We start from the raw sequence: 27,677 nt of genomic DNA on the forward strand, positions 1-27,677 counted from the left end.
TGCTCGCAGTACACGTCCTGGTAATCCGTCTGGCCCTGCGGCCTTGTGAATGTTGACCTTTTTTAAATGTATTTTTATTTCATCTTTATTTAACCAGGTAGGCCAGTTGAGAACAAGTTCTCAATTACAACTGACACTTAGGCTACATTGCATTGAGATACACTTACAGAGCAGAAAAACAAAGTGACATGTGACATTTGCATTGTCCACAACCAGCCGTGGCCAGGAGCCCCATAGGCCGCGTACAATTGGTCCAGCATCGTCCGGGTTAGCTAAGGGTTTGGCAGGGGGCTTTACATGGCTCATCGCCCTCTAGCGACTCCTTTTGGCGGGCCATGTGCATGCAGGCTGACCCCAGGTGGCAGTTGAACAGTGTTTCCTGTGACACATTGGTGCAGCTGGCTCGCAGGGGTTAAGAGCACGGTTAGGCAGGTCATTTCTCGGAGGACGCATGACTCCACCTTCGCCTTTCCCGAGCCCGTTGGGGAGTTTCAGCGATGAGACAAGATTGAAATTGGGGAGAATTATTTTTATTTTTTTTAAGGGTAACAAACATGTATGACAGATTTGCCAAACAAACGTAAGTTCTCTCCATCTGTTCAAATAGCACATGGCCTAGCGTTAAAAAACCAATTTTAATAATAAGATATATTAAAATCCAAAACAAGGTTGTTTTCTACACCCACAAGTTATGAATGAAATAATTTGGCAAAGAATGTTACAGACTAGTACTGAGTCCCTACTCTTGGAGAATGAGTGTGTTCATACAGCATTATCCTCTGGTGATGCAAGCTGTGGTTCTCCAGTGTGGTCGCCTGAGGCTAGCTAGGTGGCTGTCAGAGACCCCTGTCATCCCCACCACTATCTTCACCACCCCCACCACTATCACCCCCACCCAATTCTTATCGGCAACAAAGAGAGAGAGCAAGAGACACACACTGGTGTAAAGGCCGTGCTCTCCCTGTACAGTGTTAAACACCTACCAGCAACTGTTCAACCTCCATCCATCACAGCTGTCCGCAATCAAGCCTTTCAGTTTGTCAGCTCTCAAAGACCGAGAATCAATTATATTAACGGCTGAGATCACGTGTGAGAGAGAGAGAGAGAGATGTGAGAGAAAAGGAGAGATGTGTTATGAGAGCGAGAGAGAGAGCCAGCGAGAGAGGGAGAGGAAAACTAGGAACAGAGAGCTAATTCTGATCCACAGGGCCACAGTCAGTGATGTATACACTACGAAGGCTAAACGTGCCTCAGGACCATTTCATCTCCCCACAACCCATCTCCCAACAATACCAACCATCACTAACATGAGCCAGGGAGAAATGGAGGAGGCCATGGCCATTTACAGAGAAAGAGAAACATTAACTTTCAAAAAGGTCAACAGAACGATGGGGCTCTAGCTGGGATTCTCTCTGACCTCAATCACATAAAACAAAACCCAGCGAAATAAAACAACAGGGAGCCCAGCTATGGACGTCTCTCCTGAGCCCCTTCAGAACTGTTACATAGAAAGTGGAGTTTCACACAGTAGGTGGGGAGCGTACCAACCAAACACAGTGGGACATCATTCCATTTCCAGACTACACGGGCAGCTGCCAAGTCTTTCTGCACCCTTCTACCAAGCAGCAGAACCCCACACTAGTGGGCACTGGGCATGCTCAGTTCAGGCAGTAGCTAGGCTGCACTGAGCACGTATTGTTGAGTTATTGGAGCTGACTAGTGTGCAGTCGTCAGAAATGATTTCCTTGTGAATATAAGGCATCAAAGGGAACGAACACAGAGGAGCATGGAGGGATTGAAATCCTTTTGTTTCAGCAAATGGACCAATGGGAGAAATTACTTTTCAAAATGTTGTTTTTTCCCCTCTCATCGCTGATGATTATGAAGCTTGTTCACATGCTCTATGGTCTGCCCCTGTGAGGCATGGTTGCATTAGCAAAAACATTCATCCACAGTCATATTCATCTACTATAATGATGATCACAGCTGGTCATCTAAGTATTTGTAGATCAAATACAACTTCATAAAAAATGATCTAAAGATGATGTAACCTTGCATAAGTTACCTTTGGGTAATTGGGAAATCAAAATGCTCAATCAAAATGCTCAATCAAAATGCTCAATCAAGAATGCTCAAACAGTTTGTGCAAACTACTGTATGCTTAATCATATCCAATTCGGAAGTAGGTCGCTTGCTGAAACATCGCCTTCGGTCAAATGAAGTCGGAATACATTACCGTACATAGGGTTTTAAGTTATTTTCTCTCACAAACATTTCAGAGACACTGTTGTACGTACTGTTTGTGTTAGCTGATCAGTTAATGTATACTGAACAAAAATATAAACACAACATGTTGGTCTCATGAGCTGAAATAAAAGATCCCAAAAATGTTCCATGCACACAAAAAGCTTATTTCTTTCAAATGTTGTGCACAAATTGGTTTACATCCCTTTTGATGTCCTTTGCCAAGATAATCCATCCACCTGACAGGTGTGGTATATCAAGAACCTGATTAAACAGCAGGACCATTACACAGGTGCACCTTGTGCGGGGGACAATAAAGGCCACTCTAAAAATGTGTCGTTTTGTCACACAACACAATGACACAGATGTCTCAAGTTTTTAGGGAGCATGCAATTGGCATGCTGACTGCAGGAATGTCCACCAGAGCTGTTGCCAGAGAGTTTAATGTTTATTTCTCTACAATAAGCCGCATCCAACTTAGTTTTTGAGAATTTGGCAGTACAGTTGAAGTCGGAAATGTACATTCTCCTTGGCCAAATACATTTAAACTCAGTTTTCACAATTCCTAACATTTAATCCAAGTAAAAATGCCCAGTGGAGGGCATAGGCCCACCCACTGGGGAGCCAGGCCCACCCTTGGCTGTGCCCCTGCCCACTCATTTGAAATCCATAGATTAGGCTCTAATGAATTTATTTCAATTGACTGATTTCCTTATATGAACTGTAACTCAGTAAAATCGTTAAAATTGTTTCATGTTGCGTTTATATGTTTGTTTCTGTATATTTGGTGTGCATTCGAAATTGCACCCTATTTCCTATATAGTGCACTTCTTTTCACCAGAGCCCTGGTCCCTGGTCAAGGGATGCACTATAAAGGGAACAGGAAACCATTTCAGACATATGTACATATGTATAAAGTATGTCTGTGTTAGTTTAGCTGTTCAGTCCACATGTATTGGGATAAATTGGGAAGCTATATGAAAGGGTCCCACAGTGGGAGCTCTCAGGTCCCACAGCCAGCCAGCCAGCCAGCCAAGCAGGCAGCACAGCCAGACAGACACCGAGGCTGGGCAGATCGAGAGGCACTATGCGTCTGTAATGAAGTGACCACAAAAGGACCACTACAAGAGTGTCCAGGTCGAACCATTAAAATGGAGGTTATGGCTCTTATTTACAGCACCAGAGAGAGGGTAGGTCCCTGAATAGGACTCTAGCGGCTGTGTTCATTGTTGTAGTGTCTGAGATGTGGCCGATTAGGCCGGATTAGCTTCAGCAGGGGAGTTCTCAGGCCGACATCCCCAAGCACTGACACACACACACGCACGGACACTCATGCGCATTCACACACACACACACACACACACACACACACACACACACAAATATAAACTCAGCAAAAAAAGAAACGTCCCCTTTTCAGGACCATGTCGTTCAAAAATAAATTGTCAAAATCTAAGTAACTTCACAGATCTTCATTGTAAAGGGTTTAAACACTGTTTTCTATGCTTGTTCAATGAACCATAAACAATTAATGAACATTCACCTGTGGAACGGTCGTTAAGACACGAACAGCTTACAGAAGGTAGGCAATTAAGGTCACAGTTATGAAAACGTAGGACACTAAAGAGGCCTTTCTACTGACTCAGAAAAAATCCAAAAGAATTCAATTCAATTCAAACATCACACCTGCGGGACAAGTACAAGATGGCAACAACAACTGCTCGAGTTACACCAGGAACGCACAATCCCTCCATCAGTGCTCAGACTGTCCGCAATAGGCTGAGAGAGGCTGGACTGAGGGCTTGTAGGCCTGTTGTAAGGCAGTTCCTCACCAGACATCACCGGCAACAACATTGCCTATGGGCACAAACACACCATCGCTGGACCAGACAGGACTGGCAAAAAGTGCTTTTCACTGATGAGTCGCGGTTTTGTCTCACCAAGTGTGATGGTTGGATTTGCGTTTATCGTTGAAGGAATGAGCGTTACACCGAGGCCTGTACTCTGGAGTGGGATCGATTTGGAGGTGGAGGGTCCGTCATGGTCTGGGAAGGTGTGTCACAGCATCATCAGACTGAGCTTGTTGGCATTGCAGGAAATCTCAATGCTGTGCGTTACAGGGAAGACATCCTCCTCCCTCATGTGGTACCCTTCCTGCAGGCTCATCCTGACATGACCCTCCAGCATGACAATGCCACCAGCCATACTGCTCGTTCTGTGCGTGATTTCCTGCAAGACAGGAATGTCAGTGTTCTGCCATGGCCAGCGAAGAGCCCGGATCTCAATCCCATTGAGCACGTCTGGGACCTGTTGGATCGGAGGGTGAGGGCTAGGGCCATCCCCCCAGATATGTCCAGGAACATGCAGGTGCCTTGGTGGAAGAGTGGGGTAACATCTCACAGCAAGAACTGGCAAAGCTGGTACAGTCCATGAGGAGGAGATGAACTGCAGTACTTAATGCAGCTGGTGGCCACACCCGAAACTGACTGTTACTTTTGATTTTGACACCCCCCCGTTCAGGGACACATTCTTCAATTTCTGTTAGTCACATGTCTGTAGAACTTGTTCAGTTTATGTCTCAGTTGTTGAATCTTATGTTCATACAAATATTTACATGTTAAGTTTGCTGAAAATAAACACAGTTGACAGTGAGAGGATGTTTATTTTTTTGCTGAGTTTATATATACAGTTAAAGTCGTTAGTTTACACCTTAGCCAAATACATTTAAACTCAGTTATTCACAATTCCTGACATTTAATCCTAGTAAAATTCCAAATACATTTAAACTCAGTTATTCACAATTCCTGACATTTAATCCTAGTAAAATTCCATGTCTAAGGTCAGTTAGGATCACCACTTTATTTTAAAAATGTGAAATGTCAGAATAATAGTAGAGATAATTAATTATTTCAGATTTCATTTCTTTCATCACATTCCCAGTGGGTCAGAAGTTTACATACACTCAATTGGTATTTGGTAGAATTGCCTTTAAATTGTTTAACTTGGGTCAAACATTTCGGGTAGCCTTTCACAAGCTTCCCACAATAAGTTGGGTGAATTTTGGACCATTCCTCCTGACAGAGCAGGTGTAACTGAGTCAGGTTTGTAGGCCTCCTTGCTCGCACACGCTTTTCAGTCCTGCCCACACATTTTCTATAGGATTGAGGTCAGGGCTTTGTGATAGCCACGCCAATACCTTGACTTTGTTGTCCTTAGGTCATTTTGCCACAACTTTGGAAGTATGCTTGGGGTCATTGTCCATTTGGCAGACCCATTTGTGACCAAGCTTTAACTTCCTAACTGATGTCTTCAGATGTTGCTTCAATATATTCACATAATTTTCTACCTCATGATGCCATCTATTTTGTGAAGTGCACCAGTCTAGGACTCGTTTTACTGTGGATATAGATACTTATGTACCTGTTTCCTCCAGCATCTTCACACGGTCCTTTGCTGTTGTTCTGGAATTGATTTGCACTTTTCGCACCAAAGTACGTTATCTCTTGGAGATGAACCCACTGGAATTATGATACAGTGAATTATAAGTGAAATAATCTGTCTGTAAACAATTGTTGGAAAAATGACTTGTGTCATGCACAAAGTAGATGTCCTAACTGACTTGCCAAAATTATAGTTTGTTAATAAGAAATTAGTGGTGTGGTTGAAAAATGAGTTTTAATGACAGCAACTTTAGTGTACAGTATGTAAACTTCCGACTTTAACTGTATATGCAAGCATGCACGTACCTGTGTGCACACACACACTCACTCACACTCACACTCACACTCACACTCACACTCACACTCACACTCACACTCACACTCACACTCACACTCACACTCACACTCACACTCACACTCACACTCACACTCACACACAGACATTTGACGATTGTCTCTCTCTACTTAGACCACAGCCAGACAAGATTTACTTTACCATAAGAATTGTGCATGCCAATGCAGAGCAGCATATTAAAACATACTAATGCTGCTTAGCATGTACCGTGGACTAGTGCTGGCCTGAATAGATGCACCGTATATTCTTTGTACTCATTTATTGCCCTCAGCAGAAGTTGTGTTTTTCAGCTACAATGACTGTTCTTCCTCAAACACATCTTTCTTTCAAGAGGGCATGGACGGAAGATTTGCCCTCATCACTTCCTCCAGAGCCATATCGCCTCAGAGGATGGGCAGGCTCATACATTCCTCAGGGATCCAGTGCTGTGTTGGCCATTTCACTTCTTCATTAGAGAATTACCCAAAGACAATTATTAATCCAAACGGCCGTGTGGCCGCCTATGATAATGCCACTGTTCTCACATCTCATCCCTCCCTCTTCAATCCCACACCACAGCCCTGACCGCTATAAAAGGGAGAAGCATTGTTCAGCTCAGCTCTGTCAAATGACTTGAAAACATCATATGCCAAGTATGGGTAGTGGCTAGCAAATAATGTTTTACTCTAATTCCATATATTTATCTATTTGTCAAGGTTGGTACTGTAGATTCTTAACATTCTCTAAAGCTATTCTGTGTGTATTCCCATCTCGGAGCTCTCAGAGCTTTAAAGCAGTAAAGAGCAGTTTGCATAACACTTCACATAATGAGTTAAGTATCTGGGTTCCAAATGGACTGGTTCACAGTGACGATTTCTCTCAGGATGCAACGACGGCCTGATCAAAGAATCTGCTGATTCACAAGCAAACTGCCCAAGACAATGAGCTCTTTCTTTATCTTTCTTTCTCTCTCTGTCCCTCCCTCTCCCACGGCACTTGGATAACAAACTGAAATGTCTATAGCATGCATGCTAGAGCAGTGAAGTTTGCCTTTAGCCCTCAACTCCCTAAGCTGGCCTTTCAACAGCCTTTCCTGAGGGCTAAAATGTCAGCTTTTAACTTTGAATGCCGCTCATTTTGGAAGATAGAAGGGTGGTCTTCTAGTCATTTTCGCAAGGTCTCCATGTTATCTCGAAAAATCATACTGCACAAGGATCAAGGTTGGCAGGGGAGCTGAGCTGAGGTTAAATCCCCTCAGTAGAAAGTAATGTAGCATTTGGCGACTCACTGGATTGAAACTAACTCTCGGGGTTGCAGACGGATCGTCATTCAGGGCTTTGTTCAAGAGCAGCCAGGTGAACATATCTGTCGGCCCCATAGCTGGGAACATTTACACCAGAATACAGACTGCCATGCTCGAGGCAATCAAACAATTCCCCCCTATAATAGAGTTATAAATGATGTATTCTAAATGCATGGTTTCTGCATTCTAATTAAAGACCATTGGGGGTATACATTTTAACTGAGTATGTTGTTGACTAGTGCCTTGGGCCAAAAATTATATTTACAATGACTCAAGGCTTGTACAATAGAGTGAACACAACACACAGGTCAAAACTGTAAGCAAACACTGCTGCCTCGCACCACAAAGGAATGATACAGAAGGGAAAGAAGCATTGTTGATGACTCGGGCAACCAATCAAATAGACAGACAGACAGGGGCCTTTCAGATAGGAAGACACACACAGTCATTCAATGTGCATGACTTCATTCTTCAGCAGAAATTGACATCCGTTTCCGAAGTAAAAACAATATAGTGCTATTGTCAATGAGACACAATGATATAAAATCATCCAACAAACATTATCGAAAACATTTTGGTTCAACTTCACAATAAAGGGAGCTATACAATCTGACAGAGCTTTCCAATTTGAAAAAGATAGCCTTTCCATTTCAATACTAATTAGTGCCATTATAGAAATCTGTTAGTATCTGTAATTAACCATGTGTTAACTTGGCCACAATATCAGATGAAAACGGGATGTGCAGAATGACAAAACTAGTCTGAAGAGCAGTTAGCGGCATCAACGTTGTACAAGGGAACACAGTTGAAGTGCAATAGTCCATGTAATTGCCCTCACTCAATGTTCTAGTTTAGTTTAGCTAGTCAAGTGTGGACGGTGTTTAAACAAACACTTTAATGAGCAACTTGTTTCTCTGCTTCCTTAAATTCTTTAATTCAGCCTCCATCCACAGTCCTCCTGTCTAATTACTATCCAATATTAGACACTCTCAATAAGCTCCAAAGACTAAGCTTTTAAAAGCACTGCAAATGCAGAGTGCAAAGGGTTAAATCCTGGACTTGTATGACAGATGTCAAATGTATACCGGGGCGTAACTTTGGTTTCAGAAGTGGGGGGGACATAATATTATTATTATACCGTTACATGTCAAAAGTTTGGACACACCTACTCATTCAAGGGTTTTTCTTGATTTTTACTATTTTCTACATTGTAGAATAATAGTGAAGACATCAAAACTATGAAATAACACATGGAATCATGCAGCAATCAAAAAAAGTGTTTAACAAATCAAGATATATTTTCTTCAAAAATAAAAAAAAATTCAAAGTAGCGACCCTTTGCCTTGATAACAGCTTTACATACTATTGGCATTCTCTTAATCAGCTTCATGAGGTCACCTGGAATGCATTTCATTTAAAAGGTGTGCCTTGTTAAAAGTTAATTTGTGGAATTTCTATCCTTCTTAAAGTGTTTGAGCCAATCCATTGTGTTGTGACAAGGTAGGGGTGGTATAAAGAAGATTGCCCTATTTGGTAAAATACCATATTATGACAAGAACAGCTCAAATAGGCAAAGGGAAACGACAGTCCATCATTACTTTAAGACATGAAGGTCAGTCAATACGGAACATTCAAGAACTTTGAAAGTTTCTACAAGTGCAGTCACAAAAACCATCAGCGCTATGATGAAACTGGCTCTCATGAGGACCGTCACAGGAAAGGAAGACCCAGAGTTACCTCTGCTGCAGAGGATAAGGTCATTAGTTACCAGCCTCGGAAATTGCAGCCCAAATAAACGCTTCACAGAGTTCAAGTAACAGACACATCTCAACATCAACTGTTCAAAGAAGACTGCGTGAATCAGGTCTTCATAGTCAAATTTCTGCAAAGAAACCACTACTAAAGGACACCAATAAGAAGAAGAGACTTGCTTGGGCCAAGAAACATTAGCAATGGACAATAGACCGGTGGATATCTGTCCTTTGGTTTAATGGGTGCAAATTTGACATTTTTGGTTCCAACCGCCGTCTCTTTGTGAGACGCACAGTAGGTGAACGGATGATCTCCACATGTGTGGTTCCCACCGTGAAGCATGGAGGAGGAGGTGTAATGGTGTTTTGCTGGTGACACTGTCTTTTATTTATTTAGAATTCAAGGCACACTTAACCAGTATGGCTACCACAGCATTCGCAGGGACACGCCATCCCATCTGGTTTGCGCTTAGTGGGCCTATCATTTGTTTTTCAACAGGACAATGACCCAACACACCTCCAGGCTGTGTAAGGATTATTTGACGAAGAAGGAGAGTGATGGAGTGCTGCATCAAATGACTTGGCCTCCACAATCACCCAACCTCAACCCAATTGAGATGGTTAGGAATGAGTTGGACCACAGAGTGAAGGAAAAGCAGCCAACAAGTGCTCAGCATATGTGGGAACTCCTTCAAGACTGTTGGAAAAGCATTACGGGTGAAGCAGGTTGAGAGAATGCCAAGAGTGAGCAAAGCTGTCGTCAAGGCAAAGGGTGGCTACTTTCAAGAATCTCAAATATAAAATATATCTTCATTTGTTTAATACTTTTTTTGTCACTACCTGATTCCATATGTGCTATTTCATAGTTGCGATGTCTTCATTATTATTATACAATGTAGAAAATAGTAAAGTAAAAAAAAACCCTTGAGTGAGTAGGTGTGTCCAAACTTTTGACTAGTAGTGTATAGGGTTTATCCAGTCGATAAACCCTCCAAACAGCCTCCCCGACCGCTCGGAGGCCTTCGCATTGTCCTAAAGCACACCGTTGCCCTGTTTTGTATCACATTCTAATGATAAAACTGGTGGGTTGCGCCCATGAATGTATCAATGCATTCGGAAAGTATTCAGACCCCTTCACTTTTTCCACATTTTGTTATGTTACTGATTTGGCGAACTCCAGATCGCCAAATCAGCCAATAGATGGTGTGGCCATACTTGTCTAGAACACATCCACCCATTTATATCCTCATGACAAAGTATAGATTTCGCTTAGATGTGCTCAATCTAAACAGTGTACCAAATTATTCAACTCCGACACTCCTTCAAGTACCATGTCGCAATGCGCCCTGTGTCTGTGGGAAACAGAGATGATACATAAAGGGGAGATAGGAATCCTATTGGCAACGAATGGAGAAATGCCCCACCCAACTGACTGTCGACCCATCACATTCACGTTGTCATGCTGAGTCAAGTGGTTTCTTAGCTAATCGTCACGCAATCCCTTCTCAAAGTGAGGGTATGAGTCAAGAACCCTGCCTATTTTCCCCAAAAGTACGTAATGTCACGATTCCAAAGCTATACGATATTACAGAGAACAAGTTAATAATCTCACATCTTGGAAAATATTTGCAATGCTATGCGTGTGGTATGCCGTGGTAAGGTGAGGTGCGTTACCGTGCTTGCCGTTAATGCTCATTCAAACCACCAGCGGGCATCGTTGAGCACATCTACTCCATTCATTAAGCAGGGCTTTTGAAGCCGAGCAAACAACACCATGCCATGCAATTGTGAATACGCATCATGACTAAAATGTAATTATATATTTCATTGTAGGCCTATAGGAAGAAAAACAAACTAGCAGTCCCGATATGGGCTAAATATTGTATATTTGGATGGTATTGGATATATTGGATATATTTGGATATATTGGTTAAAGGCTGACATTTGATAGCACCCATTTGACTCCCATTCACTCATTGAAGGAGAGCTCTCCTTGTCCCAGAATCATCCAAAATGCACCACGTGGCCCATTGACAACTTATGGGCAACATACACAATGTGCGTTAATACGATTCTAATGGAGTTTCCCTATCTCCTCAAAAGTACCTCTCTGGGAAAGCAACATTACTCTGCTCTCACTCTGGGCAGAGATGCCATTTCTTGCTCTGTGGCAGATACAAACTGCTAGTCGAACTATTAAGACACCTAAATTGATAGTGCAGTTTGTTTTTTGCAATTTTACAGCTAGCTAGCTACTTCACATGCTGATATTGACTTTGGTATTATTGTATGTGGCTATGTTTTCTAGCTAGCTACCTAGCTAGCTAGCCAGCCAGCCCAGAGAGAGAGAAAGCATTGCAGGTTTTTTAAGTAGTCTTGAGCTGCAACAGATTTCCCAAAACTATTTTCACATGTTTCTACCAACCTTGTTATAACGATAAAATTAAACATGTTCACAGAAATGATTGTTTTCACATATTAGTGTTATTTAACACTGTTAATCATAGGACTTTGTGGTTTGGATTGGATTATCCCTTTAACATACTTTGAATGCCGGGCATCACTGTAGTCCTGGGGAAAAGACTACAACCTTGAGGCTTTAAAATCTCACCACTATGATACTGTATAAAACGTATCATGTGGTAATCGGCATGATTACCATTTGGTGAATGGGAATCCTATATTGTCTATGTAATGGCCTGTGTGGGCCATGGATGTCAGTGAGTTATACTATAATGACAGACAGGAAATACATAGAGCATTTGGGGGCTCCCGAGTGGCACAGCAGTCTAAGGCACTATGTCTCAGTGCTAGAGGTATCACTACAGACCCTGATTAGATTCCAGGTTGTATTACAACCAGCCAGTGTATGCCGTCATTGTAAATAAGAATTTGTTCTTAACTGACTTGCCTAGTTAAATAAAGGTTAAATACAAAATACATTTAAAAAAATGTTGCTGACAGCAGCATACATCCACACATTTATTATCAGAAGAACAATCAGATAACACTGAGTTAAAGGGGTGACCCTTGTGTGACACCACATTGAGAATAGTGCTTTCTGTGTCTGTGAAAAGCCAAAGTGTGAAAATGCATGACTGCCCTTATGAGCCTGGTCTCTGGTCGGGTCAGGCTGTGGCAAAGGTCAAGAAATGTCAGTCCTGGGCTTCCATTTCCATACACTATTCATCTGAGATACTTTAGGTATGGATGAAAAAGTTCAGTGGCTTGGTTGTTGGTATTTCGATATATATATCATACAATTAAAACTTGCGGCGTATTGGTTGAGGTATGCTGTGGTATGGTAAAATGGGTTACGAACCACCAGCGGGCATCGTTGAGCACATTTATTAAATCAGGGTTTTGAAGCCAAGCAAAGAGCACCATGCCATGCAATTGTGAATACGCTCCATGATTAAAATGTATGATATATTTCATTGAAATATTCGGATGGTTAAGGACATTTGGTAGTTTCAATTAAATCTGGTCGTTTCAATTCAAAATGTGACTCGTTCCATTCTCCATTCTCTTGTTGATATTATATCCTGGCCTTTATTTTCCGGTTCACAGTGCTGTATGGGTTTTGACTGACAGCCATTATAAACTTCAGCACTGTGTGTGACAAGAAGATGCCCTCATCCCTCCTGCTAATTGGGCTACTTTTGCACATTTGTTTTTGTCTGAGTGAGGGAAATGCTGATGCTTATTTCTATTGTCTCTATCTATTCGGTACCATTCCATAATCATTCATTCAGACGGTTAAAAACTGCTCTCGCTCCTATCCTCACTCAGATGACTGACCGCAGCATCTATCAGTAGCCTAAACTGTGGAACAAATTGGCGGATGTTCAGACCTAGCAGAGCTATTAGATTATCCTTTTGTAAATTATTGGAGGTGTGAATGTTTCAGTCCGAGAGTCCGAGAGTCTCTCTCCTCTCGCACTATAGAGTCCTGGCGGGTGGTCCGGAGTTGAGAGAGAGCTTGAGTAATGGTGCAATAACACTTGACATGTGGACTGACGATTTTCGAATGACAGGATACTTGTGCCTTACAGTATATTACATAAACAAAGAGTGGGTGCTCGCGGAGAGGATGCTATTCAAAACGGAGTGACACAGTTCCCAGCGCAAAACTGCAGGTAAGAGAAGGCCAGCTATTGTGGAAGAATACTTGGGGATCTTGCTGATTTTCTCTATCGCTTCAAAGAGGCCACACTCTCCTTGGAGGCAAGCAAGCAGCCTACTCTTCACCTGGTAAGTGTGTGGTTCTAAAGGATAGAGACATAATTACAGCTGGATAGGCCTGGAGTATATCTACCTTTTTTTGAATCAACTGAAAACAATCTGTAATTCTGCTAAGCCTACAGACAAAGATGAACTTGTGAATGCCATCAAAATGTTTTGGCTCGAGAAACTGACGATTCAACAATGCAACAAATTCATCAATAGATGTTTCTTTCTATTGGATATATATATAAATCATTACCTATTATAAGGTTGATTTGCTATTTGCTATGCAAAGTCGAATCACAGACACGTAGTCTCCCTCCACTCACGATAGCTCATCTTGTGTGAATTATTATGTGGATTCTAATAAATTGACATATTTGTAAGGGGTTGGTGCATTTTTCATTGGGGCAAATCAGGTCTGAGATATTGAGTTAGAAATGTAAAACTTTAGTCTTGTGTCAGGTGAGCTGTTGTGTCCTCACCTTTGGTCTGATAATTTCCCAATAATCTCCTAAGTGTTCTCTTTCAATTGCTACTTCAATATAAACCATTTATACAAAGTATGTGGATACCCTTTCAAATGAGTGGATTCGGTTATTTCAGCCACACCTGTAACAGGTGTATCAAATAGAGCACTAAGCCATGAAATCTCCATAGACAAACATTGGCAGTGGAATGGCCTTACTGAAGAGCTCAGGGACATGGCACTATGATAGGATGCCACCTTTCCAACAAGTCAGTTCGTCAAATCTCTGCCCTTCTCCAACTGCCTCAGTAAACTGTAAGGGCTGTTATTGTGAAGTGGATACGTCTAGGAGCAACAACGTCTCAGCCGCGAAGTGGTAGGACACACAAGCTCACAGAACGGGACCGCCGAGTGCTGAAGTACATAGCGTGTAAAAAATAATCTGTCTTCGGTTGCAACCCTCACCACTGAGTTCCAAACTGCCTCTGGAAGCAATGTCAGCACAGTAACTGTTATTTGGGAGCTTCATGAAATGGGTTTCCATGGCCGAGCAGCCGCAAGATCACAAGCCTAAGATCCCCATGCTTAATGCCAAGTGTGGGCTGGAGTGGTGAAAAGCTCACCGCCATTGAACTATGGAGCAGTGGAAACACTTTCTATGGAGTGATGAATCACGCTTTACAATCTGGCAGTCCGATGGACGAATCTGGGTTTGGCGGATGCCAGGAGTATGCTACCTGCCCCAATGCATAGTGCCAACTGTAAAGTTTGGTGGAGGAGAATTAATGGTCTGATTTTTTTCATGGTTAGGGCTAATGGTCTGTTTTTTTTCATGGGTCGGGCTAGGCCCATTAATTCCAGTGAAGGGAATTTTTCTTTTGTGATTACAATTTATTGAAAGAATAGGTAAGGCTGCCAAACCATTTACACCTGGCCCACAGCTTAGTAGCGCACTTATAGTGTACTTTCCCTCCATTCTCAGCCTGACTCTCTACCAATGCCACCAGATGCTTCTATTGTTGTTATCTATTCGGTGACATTCCACTGGTAAATATAATACATACAACTACTCACAAACTTTTACAGATGCACAATCATACTGCCTGGTATGGCAGCTGCTCTGCCCACAACCTTAAGGCTCTCCAGAGGGTAGTGAGGTCTGCACAACGCATCACCGGGGGCAAACTACCGGCCCACCAGGACACCTACACCGCCCGATGTCACAGGAAGGCCATAAAGATCATCAAGGACAACAACCACCCGAGCCACTGCCTGTTCACCCCGCTATCATCCAGAAGGCGAGGTCAGTACAGGTGCATCAAAGCAGGGACCGAGAGACTGAAAAACAGCTTCTATCTCAAGGCCATCAGACTGTTAAACAGCCACCACTAACATTGAGTGGCTGCTGCCATACATGTAAAAAATGTATCACTAGCCACTTTAAACAATGCCACTTAATATAATGTTTACATACCCTACATTACTGCATCTTGCCTATGCCGTTCTGTACCATCACTCATTCATTTATCTTTATGTAAATATTCTTCATCCCTTTACACTTGTGTGTATAAGGTAGCTGTTGTGAAATTGTTAGGTTAGATTACTCGTTGGTTTTTACTGCATTGTTGGAACTAGAAGCACAAGCAGGTCGCTACACTCGCATTAACATCTGCTAGCCATGTGTATGTGACAAATAAAATTTGATTTGAAATAGGTCAGGTCTTGAAAATGTGTAAAAAAACATATAAAACATATCCACAATGTGCGTAAAAGAGGCCCATATAGATGACTTGGGTTTTCCTCGCCGTACTCTCTTTCATTCAGTTTCTTCTTCACATCAGCAAAGAACGACTCTGCATTGTCTGCTTCATATGAGGCTTTAGTTTAGGAAGGTCATAAAAAACATCATACTAAGACAACGTATTTCAAAATAACAGAATAGCATGTTTTACGTTTTATTTATCTGGGCTTAGTAGCCGAGGCTATGTGGCTGCACCATCAACTTGTTAATTTAGCAGACATCACTTGCGTATATTCAGTCAACACATATATTTAAAGATTATAATGGAATATAACAGAACATTTTTGTTTCTATTAGAATAAAAACCTTACCGTGTAACAACAGTTAAAGTAAGTAATGAACTACAGTCCAGTTACAGCTTCTTCTGACAGAATAGAAACAAAAAAAGAGGTGTCTTATTCCGAATGAGCACACGGGATAGAGGAAGAGCAATTCTTACACTATTGTTTTAAATTCAATCAGCTTCTTCTTCCTCATTCAGTTAATTCAAATTAAACCGTGACATCAGGTACACAATTATCTGTTTCTATCACCTGTTCATCAATTCACGTCATTCATTCAGTGATGTGAGAGACACATTAATGCCTCGGTACTAACGCTTTAGACTGAACCCAAAGGCATAACCAGCGTTCTAACTTTCCCTTGCTGTGACGCAATGTACTGCACCAAATCACAATCTACCTCAATGCACTGCACCAAATCACAATCTACCTCAATGTACTGCACCAAATCACAATCTACCTCAATGTACTGCACCAAATCACAATCTACCTCAATGTACTGCACCAAATCACAATCTACCTCAATGTACTGCATCAAATCACAATCTACCTCAATGTACTGCACCAAATCACAATCTACCTCAATGTACTGCACCAAATCACAATCTACCTCAATGCGCTGTGCCAAAAACTCAAAACGTTTAATTGAGGAACCACTGTATATGTACTAAAATGTAACAGCTTATGAATCGGCAACATGATTCATGCGTAAATTGTCAACTACATCATAGACATCAGTTTGAGTATTACTTAAGAAAAATAGCATAAAGGTAGTATGATCAGATAATGCAAAAGTGACATTTAAGTAAATGGATTCTGCCCCTTAATTACTGCACATGTCACAGTAAATCTTGGGATGATGAAGCACATTTAGAAAATGATGAGAGAAAAATGATGATGAATGATGTAAAATGAAGGAGAAAATGTATGATTTTTGGATAATGGATTCCTACTGTTGCTATCCTCACACAATCAGCAAGTACCCGTAACCTACCCAAAAAGCTTCCAACTGCTGTCACTTTTAGAAAGCCATAAAAGCTTAACTGAAGAGTAACTTCACAACATCACATCTTACCATTAATTACTAGACAACCTGAAGAGTAAACTTGAGAAACTTGGAGGCAAATAGATACATAACCTAATCTGTGAGAAGATACTGTATATAAAATTGTGGACAGCACCAATGGCACTACCTTTACTTCACTTTTCCTGAGGAAGTCACATGAAGCTTTCAGTGAAGTAGCTACTGTAAGTAAATGGGAATCCGAGGACAATGCAATGGAAAAAAGAACTGAACTATTGTCATTCATGCTCTTTCATTGGTAAGGAAATGTTCCTGGTATTTGTATAGTAGACATGAAGGACAGATTCAGTGAATGAGAGATAGAAATATGTAATAAATGCTGGATTACTTTGTCATTCTTTGCTCGGCTTGATTTTGATTCCAGACAAGGAATTCAGGGTCGTACCTATCAGGAGACAGGCAGAAAGGAAAAAAAATGTAGGTGGGTGTCTCGCACAAAGGAGCTTGACAAGAATAAAATAATACTCATTTGAATGTCTTTCTTTCTCAACAATGTTCCTATTACACACTTACACTGGATTCAGAACATGCACTAGATGATTTGATTGTGGTTGATGGGGATCTTTTAAAGAGGGGGTCTTACAAAACCAAGAAATATGGAGATCAATTTGCTATCAGCTAGGTCAATGATGGATTGTTCAGTCATCAGAACCATTATCATGGTTTGTGGAGAGACACATTCCAGTGATCTTGTCATTGTTTTTCTTAAATATGAATAGATGTATTTAGGACTATGCTTTCCTATAATTTAGGACTCTGCTAAATAGTGACATGAATTATATCACGCAAACAACCATTGGACATTAGGAAAGTTTTAACAACCTTAATTGGGGTTGAGTATTTCTTTTATCGAGTATTGTTTTGGTCGTTGACTTTGAACATGATTCATTGAAACATTTAATTAATCTCTTTCTAGAATTCAACTGATTTGCTACACACAATACAGGCCTAGTGTTTCCACAATTAATTGAAATTAAGATCGATTGAAGACCTGCTTTGGTGAAACCCGCCCTTTAACAATAATGAATATGAAGTAACCAAAAAAATAGGGAGTCATTTCTAATTTGGGGATTACTGTAATTGACTGTGCATGTTGTGAAGTTGGTTGCAGCCAGCAAATCAATGCATCACAAGTCAATCCACTGAAAGCGTGTACAAACGCCAAAAGTAATGCCAGAGCTACAGCAGATACAGTGCAATGTGGAAAAGGAAAGAAAGATAGAGAAACAAATAAATAGTACAGGGGATGGTGAATGAAGAAAACAGAATGGGATAAATCAAAAGTAGTGAACTTGTAGAGTATTGCAAACATACAGTTGAAGTCGGAGGTTTACATACACCGTAGCCAAATACATTTAAACTCAGTTTTTCATAATTCCTGACATTTAATCCTAGTAAAAATTCCCTGTCTTAGGTCAGTCAGGATCACCACTTTATTTTATGAATGTGAAATGTCAGAATAATAGTAGAGAATTACTTATTTCAGATTTCATTTCTTTCATCACATTCCCAGTGGGTCAGAAGTTTACACTCAATTAGTATTTGGTAGCATTGCCTTTAATTGTTTAACTTGGGTCAAACGTTTTGGGTAGCTTTCCACAAGCTTCCCACAATAAGTTGGGTGAATTTTGACTCATTCCTCCTGACAGAGCTGGTGTAACTGAGTCAGGTTTGTAGGCCTACTTGCTTGCACACGCTTTTTCAGTTCTGCTGACAAATTTTCTATAGGATTGAGGTCAGGGCTTTGTGATGGCTACTCCAATACCTTGACGTTGTTGTCCTTAAACCATTTTGCCACAACTTTGGAAGTATGCTTGGGGTCATTGTCCATTTGGAAGACCCATTTGTGACCAAGCTTTAACTTCCTGACTGATGTCTTGAGATGTTGCTTCAATATATCCACGTAATTCTCCATCCTCATGTTGCCATCTATTTGTGAAGTGCACCAGTCCCTCCTGCAGCAAAGCACCATAACAACATGATGCTGCCACCCCCCGTGCTTCACGGTTGGGATGGTGTTCTTCGGCTTGTAAGCCTCTTCCATTATTAACCCTCCAAACATAACGACGGTCATTATGGCAAACAGTTCTATTTTTGATTCCTCAGACCAGAGGACATTTCTCAAAAAACTATGATATTTGTCCCCATGTGCAGTTGCAAACCGTAGACTGGCTTTTTTATGGCGCTGTTGGAGCAGTGGCTTCTTCCTTGCTGAGCGGCCTTTCAGGTTATGTTGATATATGACTCGTTTTACTGTGGATATTGTCACGACTTCCACCGAAGGTAGTTCCTCTCCCTGTTCGGGCGGCGACGCCGACTACTAGCCATCACCGATCTCTTTTTCCTTTTTTGTTTGTTTTGTCTTTGGTGTTTTTCACACCTGGTTTCATTTGCCTTAATTTCTGTGTGTATATATTTACCCTGTTGCCTGCCTAGGTTTGTGCGGAATTATTATTTTATTGTGACGTAGCTCGATGAGGTTATGCCCTATTTCTTGTTTTCACGGATTTAATAAGAGTGTGTTATTGTCGGAGCTTTGTTTGTTCCTCTGTGTGTTTGTACGGGTTCTCTGTTGTCGAGGGCATTTTACTTTTTTGATTGTGCCATACCTGTGTTGGTGGACTTGCCAATTAAAAAGTACGCTTGTCAGACATCTCTGCTCTCCTGCGCCTGACTCTTTCACCTACCTCCTAACGCAACATTATCACAGAATCCCGCACCACTTCGATGGAGTCAGCAGGAGCAGATGCGCTCCCAATATCTATGGAGGAGCGCGTTCAACACCACACGGCAGTGTTACACCGGCTGGGGACCGCGATGGATCAGGTGATGGCGACGATGGATCAGGTGATGGCGACGATGGAAAGATGGGAGAGAGGTGGCCTTCCCACACCTCCATCAGCCACACTCCAACCAGTACCACAACCCTCTCCTTCATTGCCTGGGTCCAGTGGTTTTCGATTCACACTCCTGAGGGAGTACGATGGAACGGCGGCCGGGTGCCAGGGATTCTTACTCAAAATGGAGTTATACCTGGCAACCGTTCACCCGACTCCTTCGGGAGGTGAAATCATGAACGCCCTCGTCTCCTGCCTCTCAGGCAAAGCCCTAGAGTGGGCCAACGCGGTATGGAACGATCCTGACTCGGCGAGGCACCACTACCCAGAGTTCCCCCGCCGCTTTTGGGCCGTGTTCGACCACCCACCTGAGGGCCGAGCGGCGGGTGAACAGCTGTTCCATCTAAGGCAGGAGAAGAGGGGTGCAGTTTGTGTGAGAACGTCCGTAGGGAGCTAGCCTGTAGAGACACCTCCCTCTCCTTAGACCAGCTGATAGACATGTCCATTCGGTTGGACAACTTGCTGGCGACCCGCGGGCGTCCTGATCGGGTCCTGTCAGTTTCATCCCCCAGCCCCTCCACTCCAACGCCCATGGAGCTAGGAGGTGCTGCAGTGAGGGCGACCAGAGGAGGGGGCCTTTCCCGTACCAGCTGTGGTCGTAGAGGGCACACTGCTGACCGGTGCTGGAGGGGTCCTACAGGGAGTGTGTTATTGTCAGAGCTTTGTTTGTTCCTCTGTGCGTTTGTACGGGTTCTCTGTTGTCAAGGGAGTTTTACTTTTTTGATTGTGCCATACCTGTGTTGCCAATTAAAAAGTACGCTTCTCAGACATCTCTGACTATTTCACCTACCTCCTAACGCAATATTATCACAGGTATAGATACTTTTGTACCTGTTTCCTCCAGCATCTTCACAAGGTCCTTTGCTGTTGTTCTGGGATTGATTTGCATTTTTTGCACCAAAGTACGTTCATCTCTAGGAGACATAACGTGTCTCCTTCCTGAGCGGTATGACGGCTGTGTGGTCCCATGGAGTTTATACTTGCGTACTATTGCTTGTTTAGATGAACGTGGTAACTTCAGGCATTTGGAAATTGCTCCCAAGGATGAACCAGACTTATGGAGGTCAAATACATTTTTTCTGAGGTCTTGGCTGATTTCTTTTGATTTTCACATGATGTCAAGCCAAGAGGCACTGAGTTTGAAGGTAGGCCTTGAAAAACATCCACAGGTACACCTCCAATTGACTCAAATTATGTCATGGCTTTAGAAGCTTGTGATAGGCTAATTTACATCATTTGAGTCAAAAGGAGGTGTACCTGTGGATGTATTTCAAGGCCTACCTTCAAACTTTTTCTGAAATTTTCTGGAATTTTTCCAAGCTGTTTAAAGGCACAGTCAATTCAGTGTATGTAAACTTCTGACCCACTGGAATTGTCATACAGTGAATAATAAGTAAAATATTCTGTTTGTAAACAATTGTTGGAAAAATTACTTGTGTCATGCACAAAGTAGATGTCCCAACTGACTTGCCAAAACTATAGTTTGTTAACAAGAAATGTGTGGAGTGGTTGAAAAACGAGTTTTAATGACTCCAACCTAAGTGTATGTAAACTTCCGACTTCAACTGTAGATATTCCTGTTTTCTTTGATCTTTCATTAGTATGTATTCCTAGTGATTAAACATGTTGTTGTTTACAGTATTGTTTTTTAAATATTTGCTCTAAAGGAATAAACTCCTTGATCAGACCCACACAAAAGCAACTCTGATAGTACAGCAATACAGCCATAAAGCTTATGACTCAAGGCCACTCCCAGTCACTTTATGACACACACACACACACACACACACACACACACACACACACACAAACAGACAGCCCAGACAGACACACGCACACGCACACAAGTAAAAGTTTAAACAACACAAGGTGAAGGAAGGTGAGGTTTAACAAGCTTCATGTGCCCTCCAGAAAACAGTGGCTGTGTCATTCAAGGCGTAGTGGTACCGACAGGCCAAACAGAGGATCGACTGGTAGGCAGTGATGTGGATGTGTGCTTTATATTCAGTGGTCTGACTGAAGGAGAGGTGAGGTGTTATAAATAACAGTGCTATAGTGACACTCACCTGGGATCCTTCTGGATGCTGTCGACAGAAGGTGAGCGGGCCAGTGCGGCCTCCGGGGGCAGCACGGGGCCAGACTTGCTGTAGGGCAACTCGGTGGTCGGGCAGAACTGGAGGGTGCGGTACGGGTTGGCGTAGTCCGAGCCAGTGGCAAAGCTGCTTCTCTGGTAGGGCAAAGTGCCTGAGGCGTTCTGGCTGCCTGTACGCTGCAAGGGGATGGAGTCAACACCAGGGGAAGATGGGGCTACGGCAGGAGGGAAGTAGGGACAGAGCAGAAAGTTCAGGACCTCTTCACAAAACTGGTTTACTGGGTCTAGGCAGAGGAATGAGCGAGCACACAGTGAGAAGAGAAACAGAACAACCAAACACCAGAGAAATAAGAGGAGGGGAAGAAGAGGGTGAAAGCAAAATCAAAAGAAAGACAGAAAATATCATTCATTTAATTAATATTTCAATACTTCCCTTGGCAGCCTCTGCCAAGAACTATAAGGAAACAATACACAGAAAAACATACCGTGTCACAAAAGATTCCGGTACATTTCAAAACATTTCATGACTTTCAGTACATTTATCATGTATGAATTATGACGAATGCACTAAATGTAACTTTGTCAAATTACAGTTAGATAAACACAATTGACAAATGGCCAGAAGAAGAAGAAGTAGGCATTCTGTAGATGAATGATTATTTACTCCAATAGAACACAACAGATGTACCTCTCTCAGAACACTGAAAAGACCTTAGACAGTCAGTTTATTGTGAAATGTATTTCTTTACTAACTTTGTGTTTTCATAATCTACCATGAGGAGCATTGAACATGATCTTAAACACAGAACACCTTAATTTCCACACAGTATTGTGTTGGTAAAAATCAATTTCAGAAGAATTCATGGAAGACAGCGGTGAATGGCTAATGATTTCATGTCAAACAAAGTCCAATGGAGGCCCCTGAAAAGTCATTTTTCTGTCTGAAAAGACTGCTTTTCAGGAAAAATGAATGACAGGTATTAGGTTAGAATCACTGTGAGGCCAACATAATATAGTGAAAAGTCAATGTTATTCTGAATATATATATCTACAATTTGTTGATTTGAGTGAGCAAAGCCATGGAATGAGACACGATTCTTTAACTCATTGCCATTTATCTTTGAGGTATGTATCACTGTAGGGCTGCAGACTACTGTGCTGCATTCCCTGGTCAGGGCAGAGCTGCTGCTGCTAATCGTAATCATGTGGAAGGCCTCTATACATCTCAAGGGAGCCCTGCCTGCCTGTCAGTTTAACACAGAGTGAGAGGTAAATAGAGTTACCGTGTAGCAGCTTTTACACTGCACCCGCCTCCCTGGCAGCCATGACCTAGGCTCCACACATGAAACTCCCACCTGGGCAGTTCTCAGTTGTACTATGGCCGGATAAACATTTTACACAGAGTGTACAAAACATTAGGAAGCTAATATTGAGTTTCACCCCCTTTTGCCCTCAGAAGAGCCTCAATTCTTTACAGACTTTAATGTCCCCGTGGGGAAATGTTGTTGCAGTGTCATGTACACATTTAAAGTGGCGTTGAAATAACAAAACAAATTGAAAATACAACTTTCATAACAGTTACATGCCAAACTTCATTTGCCACATGCGCCGAATACAACAAGTGTAGACATTACCGTGAAATGCTTACTTACAAGCCCTTAATCAACAGTGCAGTTTAAGAAGAAGAAAATATTTACCAAGTAGGCTAAAATAAAAAGTAATAATAAAAAGTAACACAATAAGAATAACAATAACAAGGCTATATACAGGGGGCACCGGTACCGAGTCAGTGTGCAGGTATACAGGCTAGTTGAGGTAATCTGTACATGTAGGTGGGGACGAAGTGACTATGCATAGGTAACAAACAAACAGCGAGTAGCAGCAATGTACAAGAGGGGGGAGGGTATTAATGTAAATTGTCCAGTGGCGATTTTTATGAAATGTTCAGCAGTCTAATGGCTTGGTGGTAGAAGATGTTGAGGTGCCTTTTGGCCCCAGACTTGGTGCTCTGGTACCGCTTGCCGTGCGGTAGCAGAGAAGTCTAACAATTTTATGGGATTTCCTCTTACATCGCCTATTATATACTGTATGTGCTGGATGGCAGGAAGCTTGGCCCCAGTGATGTACTGGGCCGTTCCCACTACCCTTTGTAGTGCCTTATGGTCAGATGCTGAGCAGTTGCCATACCAGGCGGTGATGCAACAGGTCAGGATGCTCTCGATGGTGCAGCTGTAGAACCTTTTTAGGATCTGAGGACCCATGCCAAATCTTTTTTGTCTCCTGAGGGGGAATAGGTTTTGTCGTGCCCTCTTCACGACTGTCTTGATATGTTTGAACCATGATAGGTATTACGGACTCAGTCAGGGAGAGGTTGAAAATGTCAGTGAAGACACTTGACAGTTGGTCCGCGTATTACACGTCCTGGTAATACGTCTGGCCCAGCGGCTTTGTGAATGTTGATCTGTTTAAAGGTTTTGTTCACATCGGCTACCGAGAGCGTTACCACACAGTCATCCAGAGCAGCTGGTGCTCTCATGCATGCTTCAGTGTTGCTTGCCTCGAAGCGAGCATAAAAGGAATTTATCTCGTCTGGTAGGCTCACGTCACTGGGCAGCTCGCGTCTGGGTTTCCCTTTGTAGTCCGTAATAGTTTTCAAGCCCTGCCACATCCAACGAGCGTCAGAGCCGGTGTAGTAGGACTCAATCTTAAATCTGTATTGATGCTTTTGTTTGTTGGTTCGTCTGCGGGCAAAGTGGGATTTCTTATAAGTGTCCGGATTAGTCTCCCGCTCCTTGAAAGCGGCAGCTCTAGCCTTTAGCTACATGCGGATGTTGCTTGTAATCCATGGCTTCTGGTTGGGATATGTACGTACAGTCACTGTGGGGACGACGTCATCGATGCACTTATTGATGAAGCTGATGACTGTGGACAGATTTGTCAAATGTAGGGCCTGGGAGTGCTTTGTATGCATCTTTGTGTGTGGAGTAAAGGTGGTCAAGGATATTTTTTTCCCTGGTTGCACATATGACATGCTGGTAAAAATTTGGTAAAACTGATTTAAGTTTGCCTACATTAAAGTCCCCGGCCACAAGGAAAAGTCCCCGGCCACCTTCTGGGTGACAATTTTCTTCTTTGCTTATGGCCTTATAGAGTTGGTTGAGAACGGTCTTAGTGCCAGCTTCGCTTTGTGGTGGTAAATAGACGGCTACAAAAAATACAGATGAGTACTCTCTTGGTAGATAGTGTGGTCGACAGCTTATCATAAGGTACTCTACCTCAGGCGAGCAATAACTCGAGACTTCTTTAATATTTGACATCGCGCACCAGCTGTTACTGACAAAAAGACACACACCCCCACCCCTCGTCTTACCAGAGGTAGCGTCTCTGTTTTGCCGGTGCATTGAAAATCCCACCAGCTCAAAATTGTCAATTTCTTAGTTCAACCACGTCTCGTTGAAACATTGTTACAGTTTTTAATGTCCCGTTGGTAGGATAATCTTAATAATAGAGTTGAAGTCAGAAGTTCACATACATACTGTATTATTGAGTGGCAGACGTCCAGGCATTTATTTAGGATGGCTCAGTGAGAGAATCAGATACAAGATGGTAGTGTCTCGACCAACTGATTTAGATAGAGTTGAAGTCTTAGCCAAATACATTTAAACTCAGTTTTTCACAATTCCTGACATTTAATCCTAATAAAAATGGCCTGTTTCAGGTCAGTTAGGATCACCACTATTTGAAGAATGTGAAATGTCATAATAATAGTAGAGAGAATGATTTATTTCAGATTGTATTTCTTTCATCACATTCCCAGTGGGTCAGAAGATTACCGACACTCAAATGGTATTTGGTAGCATTGCCTTTAAATTGTTTAACTTGGGTCAAATGTTTCAGGTAGCCTCCCACAAGCTTCCCACAATAAGTTGGCTGAATTTTGGCCCATTCCTCCTGACAGAGCTGGTGTAAATGAGTCAGGTTAGTAGGCCTCCTTGCTCACATACGCTTTTTCAGTTCTGCCCACAAATATTCTATAGGATTGAGGTCAGGGCTTCGTGATGGCCACTCCAACACCTTGACTTTGTTGTCCTTAAGCCATTTTGACACAACTTTGGAAATATGCTTGGGGTCATTGTCCATTTGGAAGACTCATTTGCGACCAAGTTTTAACTTTGACTGATGTCTTGAGATGTTGCTTCAATATATCCACATAATTTCCATTCTCATGATGCCATCTATTTTGTGAAGTACACCAGTCCCTCCTGCAGCAAAGCACCCCCACAACATGATGCTGCCACCCCCATGCTTCACAGTTGGGATGGTGTTCTTCGGATTGCAATCCTCCAAACATAACGATGGTCATTATGGCAAACAGTTCTATTTTTTTTCATCAGACCAGAGGACATTTCTCCAAAAAGTACGATCTTTGTCCCCATGTGCAGTTGCAAACCGTAGTCTGGTTTTTCTATGGCGCATTTGGAGCATTGGCTTCTTCCTTGCTGAGCGGCCTTTCAGGTTATGTCGCTATAGGACTCAATTTACTGTGGATATAGATATTTTTATACTCGTTTCCTCCAGCATCTTCACAAGGTCCTTTGCTGTTGTTCTGGGATTGATTTGCACTCTTCACACCAAAGTACGTTCATCTCTAGGAAACAGAACTCATCTCCTTCCTGAGCGGTATGACAGCTGCGTGGTCCCATGGTGTTTATACTTGGGTGCTATTGTTTGTACAGATGAACGTGGTACCTTCAGGCATTTGGAAATTGCTCCCAAGGATGAACCAAACTTGTGGAGGTCTACAATTTATTTTCTGAGGTCTTGGCTGATTTCTTTTGATTTCCCCATGATGTCAAGCAAAGATTGGCTTTGAAATACATTCACAGGTGCACCTCCAATTGACTCAAATTATGTCAATTAGCTTATCAGAAGCTTCTAAAGCCATGACATCATAATCTGGAATTTTCTAAGATGTTTAAAAGCTGAGTCAACTTAGTGTATGTAAACTTCTGACCCACTGGAATTTGGAAAAATGACTTGTGTCATGCAAAAAGTCCTAACAGACTTGCCAAAACTATAGTTTGTTAACAAGAAATGTGTGGAGTGGTTGAAAAATGAGTTTTAATGACTCCAACCTAAGTGTATTTAAATGTAAATAAATAAGTGTAAATACATTTCACGTTAGCAAGGAGAATGGTAGGCATTGGTAGCTTACTCGCTCGCCTCAGGCTTCTCAGAAGGATCCCTGATCTGCGTCCCCTTTTCTGCCATCTTTTCTTCACACGAAAGGCGTGGATCTGGGCCTGTTCCAGTGAAAGCAGGATATCCTTCTCGTCGGACTCGTTAAAGGAAAAAGTTTCTTCCAGTCCACGGTGAGTAATCGCTTTTCTGATGTCCAGAAGTTATTTTCGGTCATAAGAGACGGTAGCAGCAACAGATATCTGTATTCCTCTACAATCTCTATGTTCTGACCTCTGATAGATGTTGCAGAGGTAGGTGCTGTATGCGTCCTGAAGTCTATGCACATCTCTTTGGTCTTATTGGTATTGAGGACCAAGTGTGATTCGTCACGCCACTCTACAAAGTAATTTAGGACCGGGCCATGGTGTTCCTCGTCATCATGCAACAGGCTGATCAAGGCAGTGTCATCAGCGAACTTAACTTTCCCATCATCTGTCAGGATGGGAACTAGTACAACTATTAGTGTACAAGATGTACAGACCTGTTTGTCGGGACATGGACTACAAGGTGACG

The 27,677-nt window shown here is 42.3% G+C and overlaps 1 protein-coding gene across 25 annotated transcripts in view; it reads right to left on the reverse strand.

The window, feature by feature from the left end:
- Nucleotides 1-27,677, reverse strand: part of LOC110530368 (catenin delta-2) — a 144,436-nt gene that overhangs the window by 28,023 nt on the left and 88,736 nt on the right. For 8 of the 25 annotated variants that reach the window (XM_021613361.3, XM_090182336.1, XM_090182338.1 and 5 more), the window contains 2 exons: nt 21,898-22,138; nt 17,263-17,319 (listed from right to left, as the gene is read on the reverse strand). In XM_021613361.3, coding sequence (XP_021469036.1) covers nt 17,263-17,319; nt 21,898-22,138 — 298 coding nt within the window. Of the gene's footprint in view, nt 1-17,262; nt 17,320-21,897; nt 22,208-27,677 lie in introns of all 25 variants that reach the window. The other 17 variants (XM_036985995.2, XM_090182335.1, XM_021613358.3 and 14 more) reach the window with 3 other exon arrangements.

The sequence above is a fragment of the Oncorhynchus mykiss genome, chromosome 8, assembly GCF_057628025.1.
Source record: "Oncorhynchus mykiss isolate SJ-2025 chromosome 8, ASM5762802v1, whole genome shotgun sequence".
NCBI classification, from domain to species: domain Eukaryota; kingdom Metazoa; phylum Chordata; class Actinopteri; order Salmoniformes; family Salmonidae; genus Oncorhynchus; species Oncorhynchus mykiss.